The sequence below is a fragment of the Hemitrygon akajei genome, chromosome 2, assembly GCF_048418815.1.
Source record: "Hemitrygon akajei chromosome 2, sHemAka1.3, whole genome shotgun sequence".
NCBI lineage: Eukaryota > Metazoa > Chordata > Chondrichthyes > Myliobatiformes > Dasyatidae > Hemitrygon > Hemitrygon akajei.
Window position 1 is genome coordinate 199,827,863 of NC_133125.1, and position 20,640 is coordinate 199,848,502.

Genomic DNA, 20,640 nt, shown 5'->3' on the forward strand with positions numbered 1-20,640 from the left:
TAAAAATGAAGTTTTGTTAATGCCAAAAGTTTAAAAGGTCAGAGCCAACGGTTTCTTTGCTAAGGGAGAGTGAAGAAAAGTTTGGAAAATGGAGATCGAGAAGAATCGATTTTCGATGGATTGACTTCGACTTTGTGTGATCCTCATTCGGAAGGATTTCGTTGACTATTCTCGCTGTTGACCCCTGGGATGACCAGAAAGGGTTTGAGAATAGTGTGGAAGAGAGGTCAGTCACTTTAAGTTGTTATATTTAATAAAATTCGACGTGGGAGTTCGACGCTGGGAATCGAAGGACATCGACGTGGAAGAGAATTTACATCGCTTTAAAATGTCTCTCCTTTTAAAAGTACCGTGAGCTTTTGAACTGTCGGCATATCGTTCTTTGAACTGTTTTCATTCGGCATATCGCTTTGGAGAACTGTTTTTTTCCAATACTACTTTAAAGACTGTTTGAGACTGCAAAGCTATTAAGAACTGTCTGACCAGCTGCCAGCAGCTGAGCTCGGACCATTGTTTGGGTTTGTTTACATTTGAAGGGGGTTTGTTATCAGTGTTTAATAAACGTGTTATTCGTTATAAAACCCCTTGCCTAACTCATCTATATTATTGTTGCCCGAATACGTAACAGCGGGAACATGCTTCCTGCCTCCAGCGTGTCCAATCCCTTAATAAGCTTATATGTTTCAATCTGATCCCCTCTCATCCTTCTAAATTCCAGTGTATACAAGCCCAGTCGCTCCAATCTTTCAACATATGACAGTCCCGCTATCCCGGGAATTAACCTTGTGAACCTACGCTGCACTCCCTCAATAGCAAGAATCTCTTGCATTTACAGTCCCTTGTGCCCCTCTTTTCAGGACTTGCCCCTTCAGTTCTGCCGTAGACTGAACCAAGCTCTTCTCTCCGGCTTTATCTATGTTAGACTTGTTTAATGTGTTTCTCATCGCTGCTGTGGGAATGAACACGATTTCTGCTTCACGGAAATGGAACATTCATTCCCGAGACCGCAGCGCCTCTAGTGGACAACCGCGGTACTGCAGGGTTGAGCAGCTCCCCGAAAGTGAATGGACCTTGAACCGGGAAGTACCGGGAGTTAACATGGCTTCGAAAGGAAAGGTCGAGAGTTTAACCGAGGAGGTAACTTGTCCCATCTGCCTGGATTTCTTCACCGATCCGGTTATACTGGAGTGTGGACACAACTTCTGCCGCTCCTGCATCACACGGTGTTGGGAAAGGGAGGAGAGAAACTCCTGCCCGGAATGTAGAGTGGAGATTGCAGACCGCACCCTCAAGGTCAATTGGGCCTTGGCAAATCTGTCTGAGAAAGCTCGAAAACTAAACCTGAATCCCAAAGGGAAGGAAAGTAAACTTCACTGCGAGGAACATGAGGAAGAACTGAAGCTGTTTTGTGAGACGGACAAGACACTGATCTGCCAGATCTGTAGAGATGCGCGGGAACACAAGTCTCACAACGTCATGCCGATTAACGAAGCCGCTGAAATCTACAAGGTAAAACTAACCAGGTTTTGATCAGCTGTTTACTTGGTTGTATATTTTGATCTAATGTCTTCACTCTCTGATTCAGAGAGATTGAGAGATTTCAGTTTGGCTCTGTGAATATGCAGAGTCACACACTGATGCATTTTATCACAAATACTGTAGTTGTAAACTGATTTCCACCATGTAGAACTGTTCAGAATTGTCATTGTCCCAAACCGGCCTCCCAAAACATCTGTACATCACAGGAGAGTCTGCAACCTCCTCGGGAATAAGTTACTCTGATCAGAGCACTGAGCTGGAGATTGTTTCTGTGATTCCCACCTATAATATCCCCGATACTCAGAGTAACGCCCAGTTACAGTCACAGGCTGTGAGTGTGGTTCTGATATTCTCTTCACCACATTTCTTGTGGGATTTATTAACAACCAAATGATGTTTTATCTTTGACTTTTGATCTTACACAAGGAGAAATATTTTCTCCACTCCCACCCCATCAAATCCATTCGGAATGTCAAATTCCTCCATCTGATCCTCCCTGACATCGTATCAGGATAACAATGCACAACCTGTCCAGTCTCTCCTGTACGTTCCATCTTCTCAGTTATGGTATAAATTTCATAAACACTCCTGATACTTTCTCCCGTGGTTCTGTGTCCCTCTTTCTCCATTCGTTTCAATGGGAGAGAGTTAAGTGGGAATTTTCAGCAGCTTGTAATAACTTGGCTCAGATTCCTGCTGTTCGGATGCCGACAGTCAGTCTCAGACAATTGAGATCTGTGTTTTATTTATTTCAGGAGGAAGCTCGGAAGAGGAGGTAGGACATGGTCCTGACTGAAACTCTGGATGGATTTGTAAAATAGTTCAAATATCACTGATGTTCAGTTTATAACCAGATATATAATATTTACAGGGTCAGAGATGAGGCCCAGACATTGTCAGTGACAGATGTCTATCACCCCTATTTGCTCGACACAGCATTGGAAGAAAGGTTGGACAGCATTAATCGAGGTAAAACATACAGATTCACTCCGGCACCAGCCCCACCTGCCGGGAGGCATCACTACCACATGGTCAGCTGGAGATGTCAGACCCTTGAACACACCAAACCACGGGCAAAAATACAACCAATTCACTGGTCTGTTAGGTGGATCACTGCATCCTGATCCCATTTGGACTGGACAAACAAGCCAATGCACGAGTTTGAATCCTGACGTGGTAGCTCTGGAATTAATATTCCATTAATGGCATTAAAGAGGATAAAATCTGGTATCACTGTGGTGACAGGGATTGTCAGAAAAATACACCAGTCCTTCGTGCCCCTCCCCCTGTCTGACCTGTCCGTGACCGCAGTCTGATTGACTCAGCTCTGCCCCCTGCTGGACTCGCCAGTCTCACTGTTGTCATCAAACCACCACATTGAGACTGAGCCCGGACACACCAACCAGCATTAACACTGGTGGACACAGCATAACTGATCTGGCAAATCTCCCTCACACACATTCACAAGAAGGTTCAGCAGATTGTAGTCAGAGCCTCAGCATTGCACATTGTTAGTCCCCTCAGTAACCTGGAAACTATTCTCTTCAGACACAGTGAATGGTTTCTATTTGAACAATTCACACACGTGTCACACATTGTCAACACACACTGGACACGTGAAGACACACTGTAGCATACAAATAGTTCAATGTGCACACTCACCTTCATTGTGCACACACACTCACTGATATTTACCACAACCAACACACACGCACACATTGATACATTTATATATTGATAATATCCAAATGCACCATCAGAGTGGGGCACGTCGTCAGAGACACAGACACTTTTCCGTGTGTTTGTCCCATATCCTTCTAAACACTGCCTATTGTTGTACCTGTCTAAATAGATTTTATAATATTTTAATTTTACCTCTTTCTACGGCTTCCTTTGGCAGCAAATTCCACACGTACCCACTTCCCTCACAGTGGGAATGTTGTCCTGCAGATCCCTTGAAAAACGTTCCCCTCTCACCTTCAGTCTCTGCCCTCTAGTTCTGGACTCCCCTGGAGTTCCCTGGTGTGACCTTTCAGCCCTTCTTACGGCAGCACCTGAGCCACCCTCCAGTCTTCCAGCAGCTCACCTGTGGGGAAATGTGAAGCAAATATATCTGCCAGAGTCTCTGCAAATTCACCCTCTGTCCTAATGTGGGGAGAGGGTTTGTGGGAAAGGAGACCCTTATCACCCATATTCACCCCCCTTCACCTTCTGTTTCCATCTACACACACAGTTCACCACAGGCTTTCCACCCCTCCCCATCTGGTCCTGGTTCCATCTGCCATTCATCTCTCCCCTAATGGTTCCCATTGTCATAAACAGAAAAAAGTCTGCAGATGCTGGAAATCCAAATCACCAAACACAAAATGCTGTAGGATCTCAGAAGGTCAGACAGCATGTATTGTAATGAATAAACAGTTGATGTTTTGGGCTGTGATCCTTCTTCAGGACTGAAATTGAAAGGGGGGTGGGAATGCCAGAATAAAAAGGTGGGGAGAGGGGAGAGAGGCTAGCTGGAAGGTGATAGGTGAAGCCGGGGGTGGGAAAGTAGAAGGGTTGGAGAGGAAAGAATCTGATCGAAGAGGAGAGTGGACCATAAGAGAAAGGGAAGGAGGAGGGGACCCGGGGAGAAGTGATAGGGAGGTGGGAAGACATTATATGCCAGAGTGGGGAATAGAAGAAGAGGGGAGAGGATGAGGAAAATTTTACCTGAAGAAGAAATCAATATTCATGCCATCAGGTCAGAGGGTACCCAGGCAGAATACAAGGTGTTCTCCTCCATCCTGAGGATGGCCCCATCTTGGCGCAAGGGGCGGCCATGGACTGACATTTTGGAATGAGAATTAAAATGTTTGGTCACTGGGAAGTTCCCCTTTGGGCGGATAGAGTGGAACCTCCTTTACTGATCAGATTCCAGCACAGGTTGGCCTTTGAGCTCCTGTTTTTCACCCTCCCACAGCAGTCTCCCTCCTTCCCATCTCCCAACCTTCCCTGCAACCCCGCTCCGACTAGCGATCAAAACTTTCATTGTGTTGGTCTCTACCTGTCATTCATTTCCCAGTGTCTCCCACCTCCACAGTCTGCACTCCCCACCCTTCCGCTACCTGGAGCATCGTGCCTGCCATCTTTCACCAATCTTCAGTCCACAGTCACTTCAGACTCCTGTCTCATCACTCCCCTTCTCCTCTGCTCAATCTAACCCCTCATAACCTTATGTATCTCTGTCAGATCACCTCCCAGTCCATTTACCTGCATTTTGCCCGTATCCTTCTAAATCCTCCCTGTCATCATTTCTCAGTCCCGGGCTTCAACGCCTCTTCTGTGCCAGTTCCACGGGGCCCTCAATTCCCCCGTGTTACAGAAGATGATCGACCTCATTTTCTACCACATTACAGAAGCAAATGTGCTTCAGGTCCTAAAATGCAGAAAGGGAGACAAATCCCCAGGTCCTGATCAAGTGTTTCCCAGGACATTGTGGAAAGCTTAGGAGGAGAGTGTGGAGCCCATTTTGGAGATATGTGTGTCATTGATAACTACGTGTGAGGGGCCAGAAGACTGGAGGGAGACTAATGTTGAACATTTATTGAAGACAGACTGTCGGGAAAAGCCTGGGAAGTACAGACCGGTGAGCCTAACGTCAGTGGTGGGGATTCTGTGAGACAGGATCTACATTCATTTGGAAAGGCGAGGACTAATCAGTGATAGTCAACTTGGATTTCTGTATGGACGTTACGGTAGCATAGTGGTTAACACAACGCTTTACAGTACCAGCGACCCGGGTTCATGTCCCGTCACTGACTGTAAGGAGTTTGTACGTTCTCCCCGTGACCATGTAGATTCCCTCTGGGTTCTCCGGTTTCACAGCCCAAACCCATACCGGTTGGTAGGTGAATTGGTCATTGTAACTTGTCCCGTGGTCAGGCTCGGATTAAATCAGGGGTTGTTGGGTGGTGGGGGGGTCATTGCAGAGATCGTCTCCATTGAGTTTAGCGAGGGATTTGACAAGGTAGCAGAGAGTTAGATCACGTGGGATACTGTACGATCTGAAATAGGATACAGAGTTGTCTGGGTGGAGTCCTGTGACCAGTGGTTGTGCTGCAGGGATCGGTGCTGGGTCCACTGTTTTTCATCATTCATATGAATGATTTGGAGAGAATGTAGGTGACGTGTTTAGTAGGTTTGTGAAGGACCTCAAAACTGGTGGTTTCATGGATAGTGAAGAGGTTATTTATTTATTTGGAGACAGTTTGAAACAGGCCTTCCCAGACCAACGACCCGCTCCACCCAGCACCCCAACTACTTAAAACCAGCCTAATCACGGGTCAATATACAATGACCATTTAACCTACAAACCGTTATGTCTTTGTACGAGCGTCACAGAGTGATAGAAACAAACAGCACAGGCCCTTCAGCCCATCTGGTCTATACTGAAGCATTTAAACTACCTGCTCCCATCGACCTGCACCGGGACCATGGTCCTCCAACTCCGACCATCCCTGGTCCTCCAACTCCGACCATCCATGGTCCTCCAACTCCGACTATCCATGTACCATCCAAACTCTCTTACATGTTTAAATCGAGCTTGCATGCACCATTTGCAATGGCAGCTTGTTCCACACTCTCACAACCCTCTGAATGAAGAAGTTTCCGCTCATGTTCCCCTTAAACTTTTCATCTTTCACCCTTAACCCATGACCTCTGGTTGTAATTCCATACGCCTTCGGTGGAAAAAGCCTGCTTGCATTTACCCCATCTATACCCCTCATAATTTTGTATACCTCTATCAAATCTCACCTCAGTCTTCAATGTTACAGGAATAAAGTCCGAGACTATTCAATCTTTCCTTCTGACTCAGGTCCTTCAGACCCAGCTACATCCCTGTAAATTTTCTCTGTACTCTTTCTAACTTGTTTACATCTCTCCTGTAGGTCGGTGACCGAAATTGCACACAATATTCCAAATTAGGCCTCACCAACATCTCATACAACTTCAACATAACTTCCATCTCCTGTACACAATACTTTGAAGGCCAAAGAAAAGCTTTTATTATGTCCCTATCAACCTGTAACACCACTTTCGAGGTATTCTGGACGTGTGGAAATGCACAAGATCACGGGGAGAAAGTACAAACTCCTTACAGATGGTGTTGGAATTGAACTCTGAACTCCGGAATGCCCCGAGGTGCAATAGTATTGTGTTATCCACTACATAACCCTCTTGCTCATGGTTTATCCAGGATTACAACGAGATCTTGATTAATTGGGTCTCTGGGCCGTTGGATGGAAATCGATTTTAATTCAGAGAGATGAGGGTGTTGTATTTTGGAAGGCAAACCAGCACAGGATTTCCACAGGAATCAGTGGGGCCCTGGAGAGTGTTGTGGGCAGAGAGACCAGGAGGTGATTGCCTTCATCAGTCAGAATACTGAGTACAGGAGCTGGGACGTCACGTTATGAGTGTGCAAGACATTGGGAAGGCCACATTTGGAGCAGAGTAACACACACAAACTGCTGGAGGAGCTCAGGCTTTAAATGCCTCTAGTGATTACTCACCCCATCCACATTGGATCCAGTTGTTGCTGCACCCCTTGCTCATACCCGTTTCACTACTATCTCCCGTCTTTCTTTCCGATCTTGAGGTAAGGTCTCGGCTGAAACATCGACTGTACATCTCCCTTAACACATGCCGCTTGACCCGCTGAGATCCTCCGGAATTTCATGTGTGTTGATCGGGAAAATCCGCTCTCCAGGGCGATGAAAAACCTCGGGAAAATGCTGGTTGGCCATCAGCTGTGTTTGGGTGAAACCCCGGGAAAGGGTCGTGACGCCACCCGACTGCCCGAGTCTCCCCGCCCCCCCCCACCCCAGGTCCCGGGGCCGCGCTGCCCGAGTCTCCCCCCGATCCCCGGGGCCGCGCTGCCCGAGACTCCCCCCGGTCCCGGGGCCGCGCTTCCCGAGTCTCCCCCCGATCCCCGGAGCCGCGCTGCCCGATTCTCCCCCGGTCCCGGGGCCGCGCTGCCCGAGTCTCCCACCGATCCCCGGGGCCGCGCTGCCCGAGTCTCCCCCCGGTCCCCGGGGACTATCTAATTCTCTGCTACTCCCCCAGTCTCTGTCACCCTGGATGTGGAAACGGCGAGTCCGGAGCTCGAGGTGTCCGAGGATCGGAAGAGTGTGAGATGGACCGGGAACCGGATGAATCTCCCTGACACCGGGAAGAAGTTCACAGACCGGCCTTGTGTGCTGGGATCGGAGGGATTCACATTGGGGAGACATTTCTGGGAGGTAGAGGTGATGGGGAATCGGCGCTGGTATCTGGGGGTCGCCGCAGAGTCTGTCGAGAGGAAGGGACGGGTCAGACCGAGTCCGGAGACCGGATTCTGGATCATCGCTCGGCGTGATGACGAGATATGGGTTTACACCTCTCGTTACTCCCGTCTCCGGGCCGATCCCATCCCCGGGAGGGTGGGAGTTTATCTCAGTTACGAGTCCGGGACAGTTTCATTTTACAACGCGGAGACCAAGTCCCTTCTCCACACCTTCACTGGGAATAAATTCACGGGGAAACTTTATCCTTTCTTCTGGACTTGGGATAAAAACCAGTGGCTGAGAATCTGCTCTGGTTCCACTCCGGGTCTGTAAACGGGTCGTGTCCGGGACCAGAGTCAGGAGTAAGTCAGTGTAAATATAAATGTGCGGAGAGTGAAATAAACACGATGTGAGAATTATCGATCCATTAATTTTAACTCGTTCACCGCATCCGTCAACGGAACAGAAACACTGCGGATTCAGCAGCAGCCGCGGGCGGCGGGTCCTGAGCTCCCCGGCTCCCCCGGGTGCTAAATCCACCGGGGCTGACAGGGTAACTGGGGCAAGTGGTGGTGGTGCTGACTGGGAGAGGGAGGTCAGGGCGAATCTTGGTAACACACAAAGCGCCTGGGTCTCCCACCGTGTCAGGTAACATCTGTGTAGGCAAATGGCTAGGTGATGGGTGGATCCAGGTAGATGAGGGAGGGGTGGAGTGTGGAAATAAGTCAGATACGGGGAGGTGAGAGGTGTCAGTGACAAAGGGCTGAAGATTTTGGAATCTGAGGGGAAAGTGGAGCCTGGAGTAAAGGGAGGGATGTGGGGATGAGTGAGTGGGGGATGGGCAGATGGAGAGGGTGGGGAGGAGGGGAAAGAGATGGGGAGCAACTACCAGAAGTTTGAGAAATGGATGTTGATGCCGTCAGGTTGCCGGCCACCCTGGCGGAACATGAGGAGCTGTTCCTCTAATTTACGAGACAAGTAGAGCCGGGATCTCCACATTGAATCAGATATTTATTTTAAGACCAGAAGATACAGAAGCAGAAGTAGGCCATTCGGTCCATCGCGTCTGCTCTGCCATTTAATCATGGGCAGATCCAATTTTTCCAGTCATCCCCATCCCCTGCCATCTCCCGATACCCTTTGATGCCCTGGCTAATCAAGAACATATCTATCTCTGCCTTTAATACACCCAATGACTTGGCCTCCACAGCGGCTCGTGGCAACAAATTCCACAGATTTACCACCCTCTGGCTGAAGTAATTTCTCCGCATCTCAGCTCTAAAAAGATGTCCTTCAATCCTGAAGTCGTGCCCTCTTGTCCTAGAATCCCCTACCATGGGAAATAACTTTGCCAAATCTAATCTGTTCAGGCCTTTTAACACTTGGAATGTTTCTATGAGATTCCCCCTCATTCTCCTGAACTCCAGGGAATACAGCCCAAGAGCTGCCAGACATTCCTCATATGGTAACCCTTTCATTCCTGGAATCATTCTTGTGAATCTTCACTGGACCTTCTCCAATGTCAGTATATCCTTTCTAAAATAAGGAGTCCAAAATTGCACACAATACTCCAAGTGTGATCTCACGAGAGCTTCAGAGCCTCAACATCACATCCCTGCTCTTATATTCTACACGTCCAGAAATGAATGTCAACATTGCATTGGCCTTCTTCACCATCAACTCAACCTGGAGGTTAACCTGTAGGGTATCCTGCACAAGGACTCTCAAGTCCCTTTGCATCTCTGCATTTTGCATTCTCTCCCCATCTACATAATAGTCTGCCCATTTATTTCTTCCACAGAAGTGCATGACCATACACTTTCCAACATTGTATTTAATTTGCCACTTATTTTCCCATTCCTCTAAACTATCTAAGTCTCTCTGCAGGCTCTCTGTTTCCTCAACACTTTCCACTCCTCCACCTATCTTTGTATCATCGGCAGATTTAGCCAAATATCCATGAATCCCATAGTCCAAATCATTTACGTACATCGTAAAAAGCAGAGGTCCCAGCATCGACCCCTGTGGAACTCCACTGGTAACTGGCAGGCAGACAGAATAGGATCCCTTTATTCCCACTCTCTGTTTTCCGTCAATCAGCCAATGCTCCACCCACGCTAGTAACTTCCCTGTAATTCCATCGGCTCTTATCTTGCTAAGCAGCCTCATGTGCGGCACCTTGTCAAAAGCCTTCTGAAAATCCAAGTACATTACATCTATTACATCTACCCTGCTTGTAATTTCCTCAAAGATTTGCAGTAGGTTAGTCAGGCAGGATTTTCAGGTGTAACCCGTCCTTTTTGTACAGGTCGTTCCTCCCCTAGTGATCCAGGAACCCAAAACCCTGCCCGCTACACCAGTCTCCCAGCCACACATTAATATGCCTGTTCATGCTATTGTGCTCGTTAGCACTTGGCACAGGCAGCAATCCTGAGATTACTACCCTGCTTTTCAGCTCCCTACCCAACTCCCTGAATTGTCTCTTCAGGACCTCCTCCCTGTTTCTACCAGTGTCATTGGTACGAACGTGTACCAAGACTTCTGGCTGGTCACACTTTGTCTTCAGAATCCTCTGGACCCGATCCGAGACATCCTGTACCTTGGCACCTGGGAGGCAACACACCATGCGGGTATCTCTAACAGGCTGAAAGACCCTCCAGCCTGTTCCCCTCACTATGGAATCCTCCATGACAACCGCATTCCTCATCTTTTCTCCCTTCTGCACCACAGAACCAGGCTCCAATCGCTGTGGTCATCCCCCTCAACAACATCCAAAATGGATCCAGAACAATCAGGAAATGCAGGAAACAAACAAGAGGTTGGTCAGGATCTGTGGAGAGAGGAACAGGCTTCACGTTCCACGTCGGTGACCTGTCCCAGAATTGATTCAAACACTGCCTGCTCTGTTGTCGGTTTCAACTAATTTCTGTTTTGTTTTAATTCTTCCAGCATCTGATTGAAGAAAAAACGGGAGTGCAGTGTAATTTCCTCCGGAAGGGGGATAAAGGAGGAGGAATGTGATAGGAGGGGGGAGTGGACCATTAGGGAAACCGATGCTCAGGTTGGAACTACCCGGAGAGGTACGGTGAAGGTGAGAGAGACGTGGACATGATATTTTGGAGCCGGAAGTGTGGCAACACATGCCGGCTGATCCCAGCACAATCCTCGGGCAGACTGTGTTGGTCATTGACGCAATGGAGAAATGTAAATGGTGAAGCCCCCTGTGTGTATTTGTGTACGGTGGAGACAGAGAGAGAGACTGAGACTTGCTCCAGGCTCCCAGGTGATGTTTCTGGTAACGGGGGCGTCAGGATGAGGAGGCGCAGTGAGAGGACGACCATTCAGAGGTGAGTAAATGTATTTACACAGCTCACAATCTAACAGGGCTCTGCACACTTTCACAGTAACTATGTTGAGGAGAGACGTGGATAGAGTTTTGGAGACAAAGTGAATCAGTAGAAACAGCATGAGCACAGGGAAGTGGTATTGATCATGTCTAATGGGAGAGCAGGTGAGAGGGGCTGAATGGCCTCCTTGCTTCTGTTTCTGATGTTCTTCAGAGCAGTGTACAGACTGACCAGAGGGAGGATAGAACGGTCCGGAGAATAAATAGAGATGTAAAGCCGGAGGGTGAAAAGGTGATTAAATTTAAATTATTTAAATTGTCAGGAAAATATCTTTGACACTGAAATGGGGGATCTTGATGCAGCAGAAGATTGTGAGGTGTTGGATACACCGGGATTACTCAAACGCGGATGCAGGAAAACTTCCTGACTTCCCCCTGTACAGCCCTGCTCTGATGTGAGGTCCCACTCTTCCGAATGAGACTAATGGAGGTGACAGCACACACACCGGCCCTTCGACGTAACATGTCCCTGACAACCAAGGAGGCTTCCTCAGCACGTCCCACTTGGCCAGCATCCCTCTAAACGTTTTCAGTCAAGAACTTGTCTAAATATCTTAAAAATGTTTCAGTTCTATCAGCGTCTACCATCTCCTCTGGCAGCTCGTCCCATTTACCGACTGTTGTGAGTGAGGAAACAGATTCGAAAGGTCTCACTGACAAGGACTCTGGACACACAGTCTTGGTAGTAAACGATTTTCTTTACAGAAGACAAACGTGGAAAAATGGCAACAGGAGCAACACACACGCAATTTACAGCAGTCGTATCGGCAATAAAACACACGGACAATTAATAACAATCGTGGACACACACACACACACACACACACACACACACACACACACACACACACACACACACACACACACACACACACACACACACACACACACACACACACACACACACACACACACAATACGATACCCACCCTCGTTGACTTTGCTCCAGGGAATCAATCCAGGTCGATCCAGATTCTCCTGAAGCCCTTGAGCCCCGGTAACATTCCTGTGAATCTTTTCTGCACACATTCCAGCTGAATGTCATCCTTTCTACAGCTCGGTGACCGGAACTGCACCCAGTACTCTGAGTGTGGTCTCCCCAATGTCTTGTACAGCTGTAACACGACAAACCATCTCATGTACTTAATCCCCGATCGATGAAGGCCAGCGTACCAGACCCCTTCTTCACTACACTGTCTATCTGTGTCTCTACTCTCAGGAACTATGTACTTGTTCCCCTGGGTATTTCTATTCGACAAAACTCCATACCCTCTATTCCCTGCCTGCTCGTTACCCTGTTTAAATGCCTGTTTAAACCGAAGAAATTCAGAGTTGTAAACTTTGACAATACAATGAACCTTTGACTCTCTTAAACATCACGATTGTGTCTGTTTCCACCACTCCCTATTCTGGCCGTCATTCCAGGAACAAACCACTCATTGTGTCAGGAAACATTCCTTCAACATCCCGATTCCATTTTGAACCTTTACCCTTCACGTGGTGTCCTCAGAGAGATGACACTGATGGGCCGGTCTCAAAATTAGAAGAACAGTACACGTTGGGCTGAATGGCCTGTTCCTGTGCTGTACTGTTCCATGTTCAGTGTTGGAAATATCACAGCCAGGGTCCCAGCAATTTCTTCCCCGATTCCCACCCTGTCAGACGATACACTGGGTCAGACCCCCAGGTTTATTCAGCTTTCTATGTTTAAGCTGGCCAGCCGCCTTTGTAATGTCGGCTTGTTTCAGGACATTCGTATTCTCCTCCCGGAATTCCCCAGCTTCCATCACCTTCTCCACAGCAAATACAGATGAGGCAGGATCTATGAGCATTTGGAAAGACTTAATCTGATTAGAGATGGTCATGGCTTTGTCAAGGGCAGGTCTTGCTTTGCGAGTCTGATTGAGTTCTTTGAAGATGTAACAAAACACGTTGATGATGGTAGAGCAGTGGATGTAGTGTGTATGGATTTCAGTAAAGGATGATGGAGCTGGCTGAGTTTACAACTTTCTGCAGCTTTGTGTGCCTTGACCTGTGAACAGCCTCGACCAAACAACCATCACGTTCCTGTCTGATCCCATCAGCATTCACCTCGATCCAATTCAGGATCCAATACACATCCAATACAGGCATTTCACATTCCCGTCTGATCCCATCAGCATTCACCTCGATCCAATTCAGGATCCAATACACATCCAATACAGGCATTTCACATTCCCGTCTGATCCATTCAGCATTCACCTCGATCCAATTCAGGATCCAATACACAGCCAATACAGGCATTTCACATTCCAGTCTGATCGCATCAGCATTCACCTCGATCCAATTCAGGATCCAATACACGTCCAATACAGGCATTTCCATAGCCATTTAATGTCTAGCAGAATGATGGTCACTGGTCCCAATGTGCCCTCCCCCCACAGTCACGTCAACCACTTGCCCAGAGAGGAGGTCAAGTGTGACCCCTTCTCTGGTTGGGAATCTGAACGCTGCTTGTGAAACCATTCCAGACACACTCACAAATCCTTCCCTGTCAAATTATTATTATTACTATTATTAATGCTTTTTGAGATAGTGATTTAGATGCATATCATATTTTTTACTGAGTTAAGTATTGTATGTAATTAGTTTTGCTACAACAAGTGTATGGGACATTGGAAAAAAAGTTGAATTTCCCCATGGGGATGAATAAAGTATCTATCTATCTATCTATCTATCTATCTATCTATCTATCTATCTATCTATCTATCTATCTATCTATCTATCTATCTATCTATCTATCTATCTATCTATCTATCTATATATATATATATATATATATCTAAACCCCTCGGAACTGTGTCTGTCCCAGTCAATGTTAGGGAAGCTGAAGTCCCTGACTATTACAACCCTGATATTCCAACAGTTATCTGCATTCTCCCTACACATGGGCTCTTCTGATTCTCACTGACATTTGGCATCCTATAGTACAATCCCAGCAAAGTGACCATCTCCATATTTCTAACTCCTACCAATAAACTCTCACTGGCCGTTCCCAACAAGGATCTCTCTGAGTGCTGTGGTGATGTTCTCCCTGATCAGCATCACAACTCCCCCTCCTCTCTGACCCCCCCCTTCTGTCACGTCCTTTGCATCTGTAGCACAGTGAGGTGGTTTTGATCTTATTCAATGGGAGAGCAGGTGTGAGGGGCTGAATGGCACCTTGCTGCTATTTCTGATATTCAGAGCAGTGAACAGACCGAACTGAGGGAGGATAGAAGGGGTCGGGGAATAAACAGAGGTGTAGAACCAGAGGATGGTCCCTAGTAAACAGACATCTGGCAAGTGAGCGGCTTTAAAACAGTTTGGAAGGGTCCAAGATTAGCCTGTCCTTGTTAGAGTGAATAGCGGGACTGGAGGGATGAGGGAACCCTGGCTGACGAGGGTCATTGAGGCTCTCGTTCGGATGGAGTCGTAATTCAGGTGAAACCAGCTGGGGTTCTCGACGGGTAGAAGGGGTGTGGAGAACACTGCAGAGAGAAAATCAGGACAGCAAAGGGATGGAATGAGATAGCTTTAGTAGGTCAGGTAAAGGTGATTCCAATCAGATTCTGAGAGTCTGTGGAAAACAAAAGGGTAACTGGTGAGGGAAAATGTCCCTTGAAGGATCAGTGCGGTCTTCTATGTGTGGAGACACAGCAGATGGGTGAGGTCTGAAATAAATACTTCTCATCTGTATGGTGATGGAAGCTGGGGAATTCCGGGAGGAGAATACAAATGTCCTGAAACATACCAACATTACAAAGGAGGCTGGCCAGCTTAAACACAGAGACATAGAAAATAGGTGCAGGAGTAGGCCATTCGGCCCTTCGAGCCTGCACCGGCATTCAGTATGATCATGGCTGATCATCCAACTCAGAACCCTGTACCTGCTTTCTCTCCATAACCCCTGATCCTTTTAGCCACAAGGGCCATATCTAACTCCCTCTTAAATATAGCCAATGAACCGGCCTCAACTGTTTCCTGTGGCAGAGAATTCCACAGATTCACAACTCTCTGTGTGAAGAGGTTTTTCCTCATCTCGGTCCTAAAAGGCTTCCCCTTTATCCTTAAACTGTGACCCCTTGTTCTGGACTTCCCCAACAGCGGAAACAATCTTCCTGCATCTAGCCTGTCCAATCCCTTTAGAATTTTATACGTTTCAATAAGATCCCCCCTCAGTCTTCTAAATTCCAGTGAGTATAAGCCTAGTCAATCCAGTCTTTCTTCATATGAAAGTCCTGCCAACCCAGGAATCAATCTGGTGAACCTTCTTTGTAGTCCCTCTATGGCAAGAATGTCTTTCCTCAGATTAGGGGACCAAAACTGAACACAATACTCAAGTTGTGGTCTCACCAAGGCCTTGTACAACTGCAGTAGAGCCTCCCTGCTCCTGTACTCGAATCTTCTTGCTATGAATGCCAACATACCATTTGCCTTTTTCACCGCCTGCTGTACCTGCATGCCCACCTTCAATGACTGGTGTACAATGACACCCAGGTCTCGTTGCATCTCCCCTTTTCCTAATCGGTCAACGTTCAGATAATAAACTGTTTTCCTGTTCTTGCAACCAAAGTGGATAACCTCACATTTATCCACATTAAATTGCATCTGCCAGAAATTTGCCCAATCACCTAAACTATCCAAGTCACCCTGCATCCTCTTAGCATCCTCCTCACAGCTAACACCGCCACCCAGATTCGTGTCATCCGCAAACTTGGAGATGCTGTATTTAATTCCCTCATCTAAATCATTAATAACTATTGTAAACAACTGGGGTCCCATCACTGAGCCTTGCGGTACCCCACTAGTCACTGCCTGCCATTCTGAAAAGGTCCCGTTTACTCCCACTCTTTGCTTCCTGTCTGCCAAAAAATTCTCTATCCACATCAATACCATACCCCCAATACCGTGTGCTTTAAGTTTGCACACGAATCTCCATTGTGGGACCTTGTCAAAAGCGTTTTGAAAATCTAAATATAAATATATCACATCCACTGGCTCTCCCCTATCCACTCTACTAGTTACATCCTCAAAAAATTCTATAAGATTCGTCAGACATGATTTTCCTTTCACAAATCCATGCTGACTTTGTCCGATGATTTCACCACTTTCCAAATGTGCTGTTATCACATCTGTGATAACTGACTCTAGCATTTTCCCCACCACCAATGTCATGCTAACCGGTCTATAATTCCCCGGTTTCTCTCTCCCTCCTTTTTTAAAAAAAAGTGGGGTTACATTAGCCAACCTCCAATCCTCAGGAACTAATCCAGAATCTAAAGAATTTTGAAAAATTATCACTAATGCATCCACTATTTCTTGGGCTACTTCCTTAAGCGCTCTGGGATGCAGACCATCTGGCCCTGGGGATTTATCTGTCTTTAATCCCTTCAATTTACTTAACACCACTTCCCTACTAACATGTATTTCCCTCAGTTCCTCCATCTCACTTGACCCTTGGTCCCCTACTATTTCTGGAAGATTATTTATGTCCTCCTTAGTCAAGACAGAACCAAAGTAGTTATTCAATTGGTCTGCCATGTCTTTGTTCCCTATGATCAATTCACCTGTTTCTGACTGTAAAGGACCTACATTTGTCTTGACCAATCTTTTTCTTTTCACATATCTATAAAAGCTTTTACAGTCAGTTTTTATGTTCCCTGCCAGCTTTCTCTCGTAATCTTTTTTCCCTTTCCTAATTAAGCCCTTTGTCCTCCTCTGCTGGTCTCTGAACTTCTCCCAGTCCTCAGGTGTGCCGCTTTTTTTTTTTGCTAATTTATATGTTTCTTCTTTGGACTTGATACTATCCCTAATGTCCCTTGTCAGTCACGGTTGCACTACCTTCCCTGGTTTATTCTTTTGCCAAACTGGGATGAACAATTGTTGTAGTTTATCCATGCGATCTTTAAATGCTTGCCATTGCATATCCACCGTCAACCCTTTATGTATCATTTGCCAGTCCATCTTAGCTAATTCACGTCTCAAACCTTCAAAGTTACCCTTCTTTAAGTTCAGAACCTTTGTTTCTGAATTAACTATGTCACTCTCCATCTTAATGAAGAATTCCACCATATTATGGTCACTTTTACCTAAGGGGCCTTGCACGACAAGATTTTTAACTAACCCTTCCTCATTGCTCAATACCCAGTCTAGAACAACCTGCTCTCTAGTTGGTTCCTCGACATGTTGGGTCAGAAAACCATCCCACATACAAGCTGAATAAACCTGGGGGTCCGACCCAGTGTATCGTCTGACATGGTGGAAATCCAGGGAAGAAATTGCTGGGTCGCTGGCTGTGATATTTCAAACACTGAACACAGAACAGTACAGTACAGGAACAGGCCATTCTGCCCACGCTGTCTGTGCTGACCATGATGTAATCACATTTGCCCGCAAATGATCCATATCCTCCATTCCCTGTCCCTTCACTTCCCTGTTCGTGTGTCTGCTAAACATCACGATCGTATCTGATTCCACCACTCCCCATCCCGGCCGTGCATTCCAGGAAGATACCACACTCTGTCCAAAAACATTCCTTGAACATCCCGGTTCAACTTTGACGATCTTACTTTAAAGCTTTGCCCTTGACGGAAGATTACACTAAGTGAGACTGTCTCATAATTAGAAGAGGTGGTCTCACTGGTACAGACACAGTCTCACTGGGTATTGACAGGGTAGAGGTAGGAATGATGGGGTGTGGAACCAGGGGTCACAGATTCACAATCAGTGGTCGCCTCAACAGGACTGAGATGAGGAAAAAATCCTCTCCCAGTGTGTGGCGAATCTTTGGAATTCTCTACAAAAGATTTCTGGATTTAAGGGGCACAGCGATGATGGGATGGTGCAGGAAATTGACACTGAGGTCAATGATCAGCCATGATCTGAGTGAAGGGCAGAGCAGGAGTAAGGGGCCGAATGGCCACAACTGCTCCTGTGTCTCAATTTCTTGAAACACTAATCGATCTTTGTGTCTTTTAATGTTTTGGTCTTCAGTCTGTTGGATTACACAGGAGAGCGGTAACCAATGCACTCTGTGTAGAGCATCCTCTGTACCCCGTGTTGACTGTATTCACTCCACTGTCCCCAGTGTTTGTAACAGGATGCAGAGTTTGTTGTGTTCATTGTTTTTGTATCCAGTGAGAAACACGTCTGTGTAAACACCCGGGACACTTTATTGCATTTACACAGCGACTGTACCTAAATACCAGTTGTTGTTGTTGTTGTTGAATGCTGTGTCCACAACAGCTGTACATAGAACATTGAACAATACAGCACAGGAACAGGCCATTCGGCCCACAAGTCTGTGCTGTTGTGCCAATTCAATCTCATCCCATCTGCCTGTACGTGGTCCACAACCCTCCATTCCCTGTCTGTTCATGTGCCTGTCTAAATGCCACTGAAATGTTGTTGTTATATCTGTTTCCACCACCTCCCCTGACAGCACGTTCCGGGCACCGACCACCCTCTGTGTAAAAAAAAATCTGCCTCATTAAACTCCTTTAAACCTCTTTACATTTATTCCCTGGGGGAATTGACATTCCCACGCTGAGGATGAAGAGACTCCGACTGTCTATCATGTCTGTGTCAGTTGGTGAGCTGCTGAAGCACCGTGTTCCCAGACTTCTGTACCTTGTGATCCCCTCAGTGTGTGATGACCCCTCCCTGGTAAGGAGAGGGGGTGTGGACTGGACGAAGACTGCTGTAGCGTGTCAAACAACGTCTGCAGAGGCAAAGGGATGGCGGAGATTCACGGTGCACGATTCCCACCTGCTGCTCGAAGGCGGTACTGCAGGGGGAACTGAGAGTCAAGGTTAAATTTATCAAAGTGCATGTCACCATATAGTGTCTTGAGATTCATTTTCTTTCAGGAAAAAACGATACAATGGACTTTATGAAAGACAACTATTCTTAAACAAAGACAGGCAAACAACCAATGTGTAAAAGATGACAAATCGTGCAAACAATAACAATAAAAATATAAATAACACAGAACATGAGATGTAAAGTCTTTGAAAGCGAGTCTCTAGGTTGTGGAGACAGGTCAGTGTTGTTGTGAACAGATATCCACGCTGGTTCACCAATCTGATTGTTGTAGTGTAATAACTACCTGAAATATGATTTGTGGATAGGTGGGTTAATTGGAAACCGTGTATTGTTCCTTGTGTGTGTCTGTGGTAGAATCTGGAGAGAGTTAATGAAATCACAGACAGTATTTTAAAAAGATTCTCCCTATGTATTAATGTCAAATTCATGAAAATAGACACTCCCAAGTCCCTCTGCACAACAGCATGCTGCAATCTTTCACCATTTAAATAATAATAATAATAATAATAATAATAATAATAATAATAATAATAATAATAATCTGCTCTTCTAATATTCCTTCCAAAGTGGATGGTCCCACATTTACCAACATTGTATTCCATCTGCCAGACCTTTGTCCACTCACTTAACCTATCTATATCCCTCTGCAGACTCTCCACATCCTCTGTTCAAATTGCTTTTCCACTCGGTTTAATATCATCAGCAAATTTTGACAGGCATACATCAGGACTTTGCATTGAGGGATGCCCCAAAGCGCAGTGTCCTGGTGGTGTGTGACGGACATACATCAGGACTTTGCATTATGGAATGCCCCAAAGCGCAGTATCCTGGTGGTGTGTGACGGGCATACATCAGGACTTTGCATTGAGGGATGCCCCAAAGCACAGTGTCCTGGTGGTGTGTGAAGGACATACATCAGAAATTTGCATTATGGGATGCCCCAAAGCGCAGTGTCCTGGTGGTGTGTGACGGACATACATCAGGACTTTGCATTATGGGATGCCCCAAAGCGCAGTGTCCTGGTGGTGTGTGACGGGCATACATCAGGACTTTGCATTGAGGGATGCCCCAAAGCACAGTGTCCTGGTGGTGTGTGACGGGCATACATCAGGACTTTGCGTTGAGGATGCCCCAAAGCACAGTGTCTTGGTGGTGTGTGACGGGCATACATCAGGACTTTGCATTGAGGGATGCCCCAAAGCGGAGTGTCCTGGTGAATTCTGACAGGCATACATCAGGACTTTGCATTGAGGGATGCTCCAAAGCGCAGTGTCCTGGTGGTGTGTGACGGACATACATCAGGACTTTGCATTGAGGGATGCCCCAAAGCACAGTGTCCTGGTGGTGTGTGACGGACATACATCAGGACTTTGCATTGAGGGATGCTCCAAAGCACAGTGTCCTGGTGGTGTGTGACGGACATACATCAGGTCTTTGCATTGAGGGATGCCCCAAAGCACAGTGTCCTGGTGGTGTGTGACGGACATACATCAGGACTTTGCATTGAGGGATGCCCCAAAGCACAGTGTCCTGGTGGTGTGTGAC

The 20,640-nt window shown here is 46.7% G+C and overlaps 1 protein-coding gene across 1 annotated transcript in view; it reads left to right on the forward strand.

The window, feature by feature from the left end:
* The first annotated feature begins 915 nt into the window (after positions 1–915).
* Positions 916–20,640, forward strand: part of LOC140722036 (uncharacterized) — a 101,951-nt gene continuing 82,226 nt past the window's right edge. The window contains exons 1-3 of the mRNA XM_073036848.1: positions 916–1,509; positions 4,838–4,985; positions 7,645–7,820. Of these exons, the coding sequence (XP_072892949.1) occupies positions 916–1,509; positions 4,838–4,985; positions 7,645–7,820 (918 nt within the window). The remainder of the gene's footprint in view (positions 1,510–4,837; positions 4,986–7,644; positions 7,821–20,640) is intronic.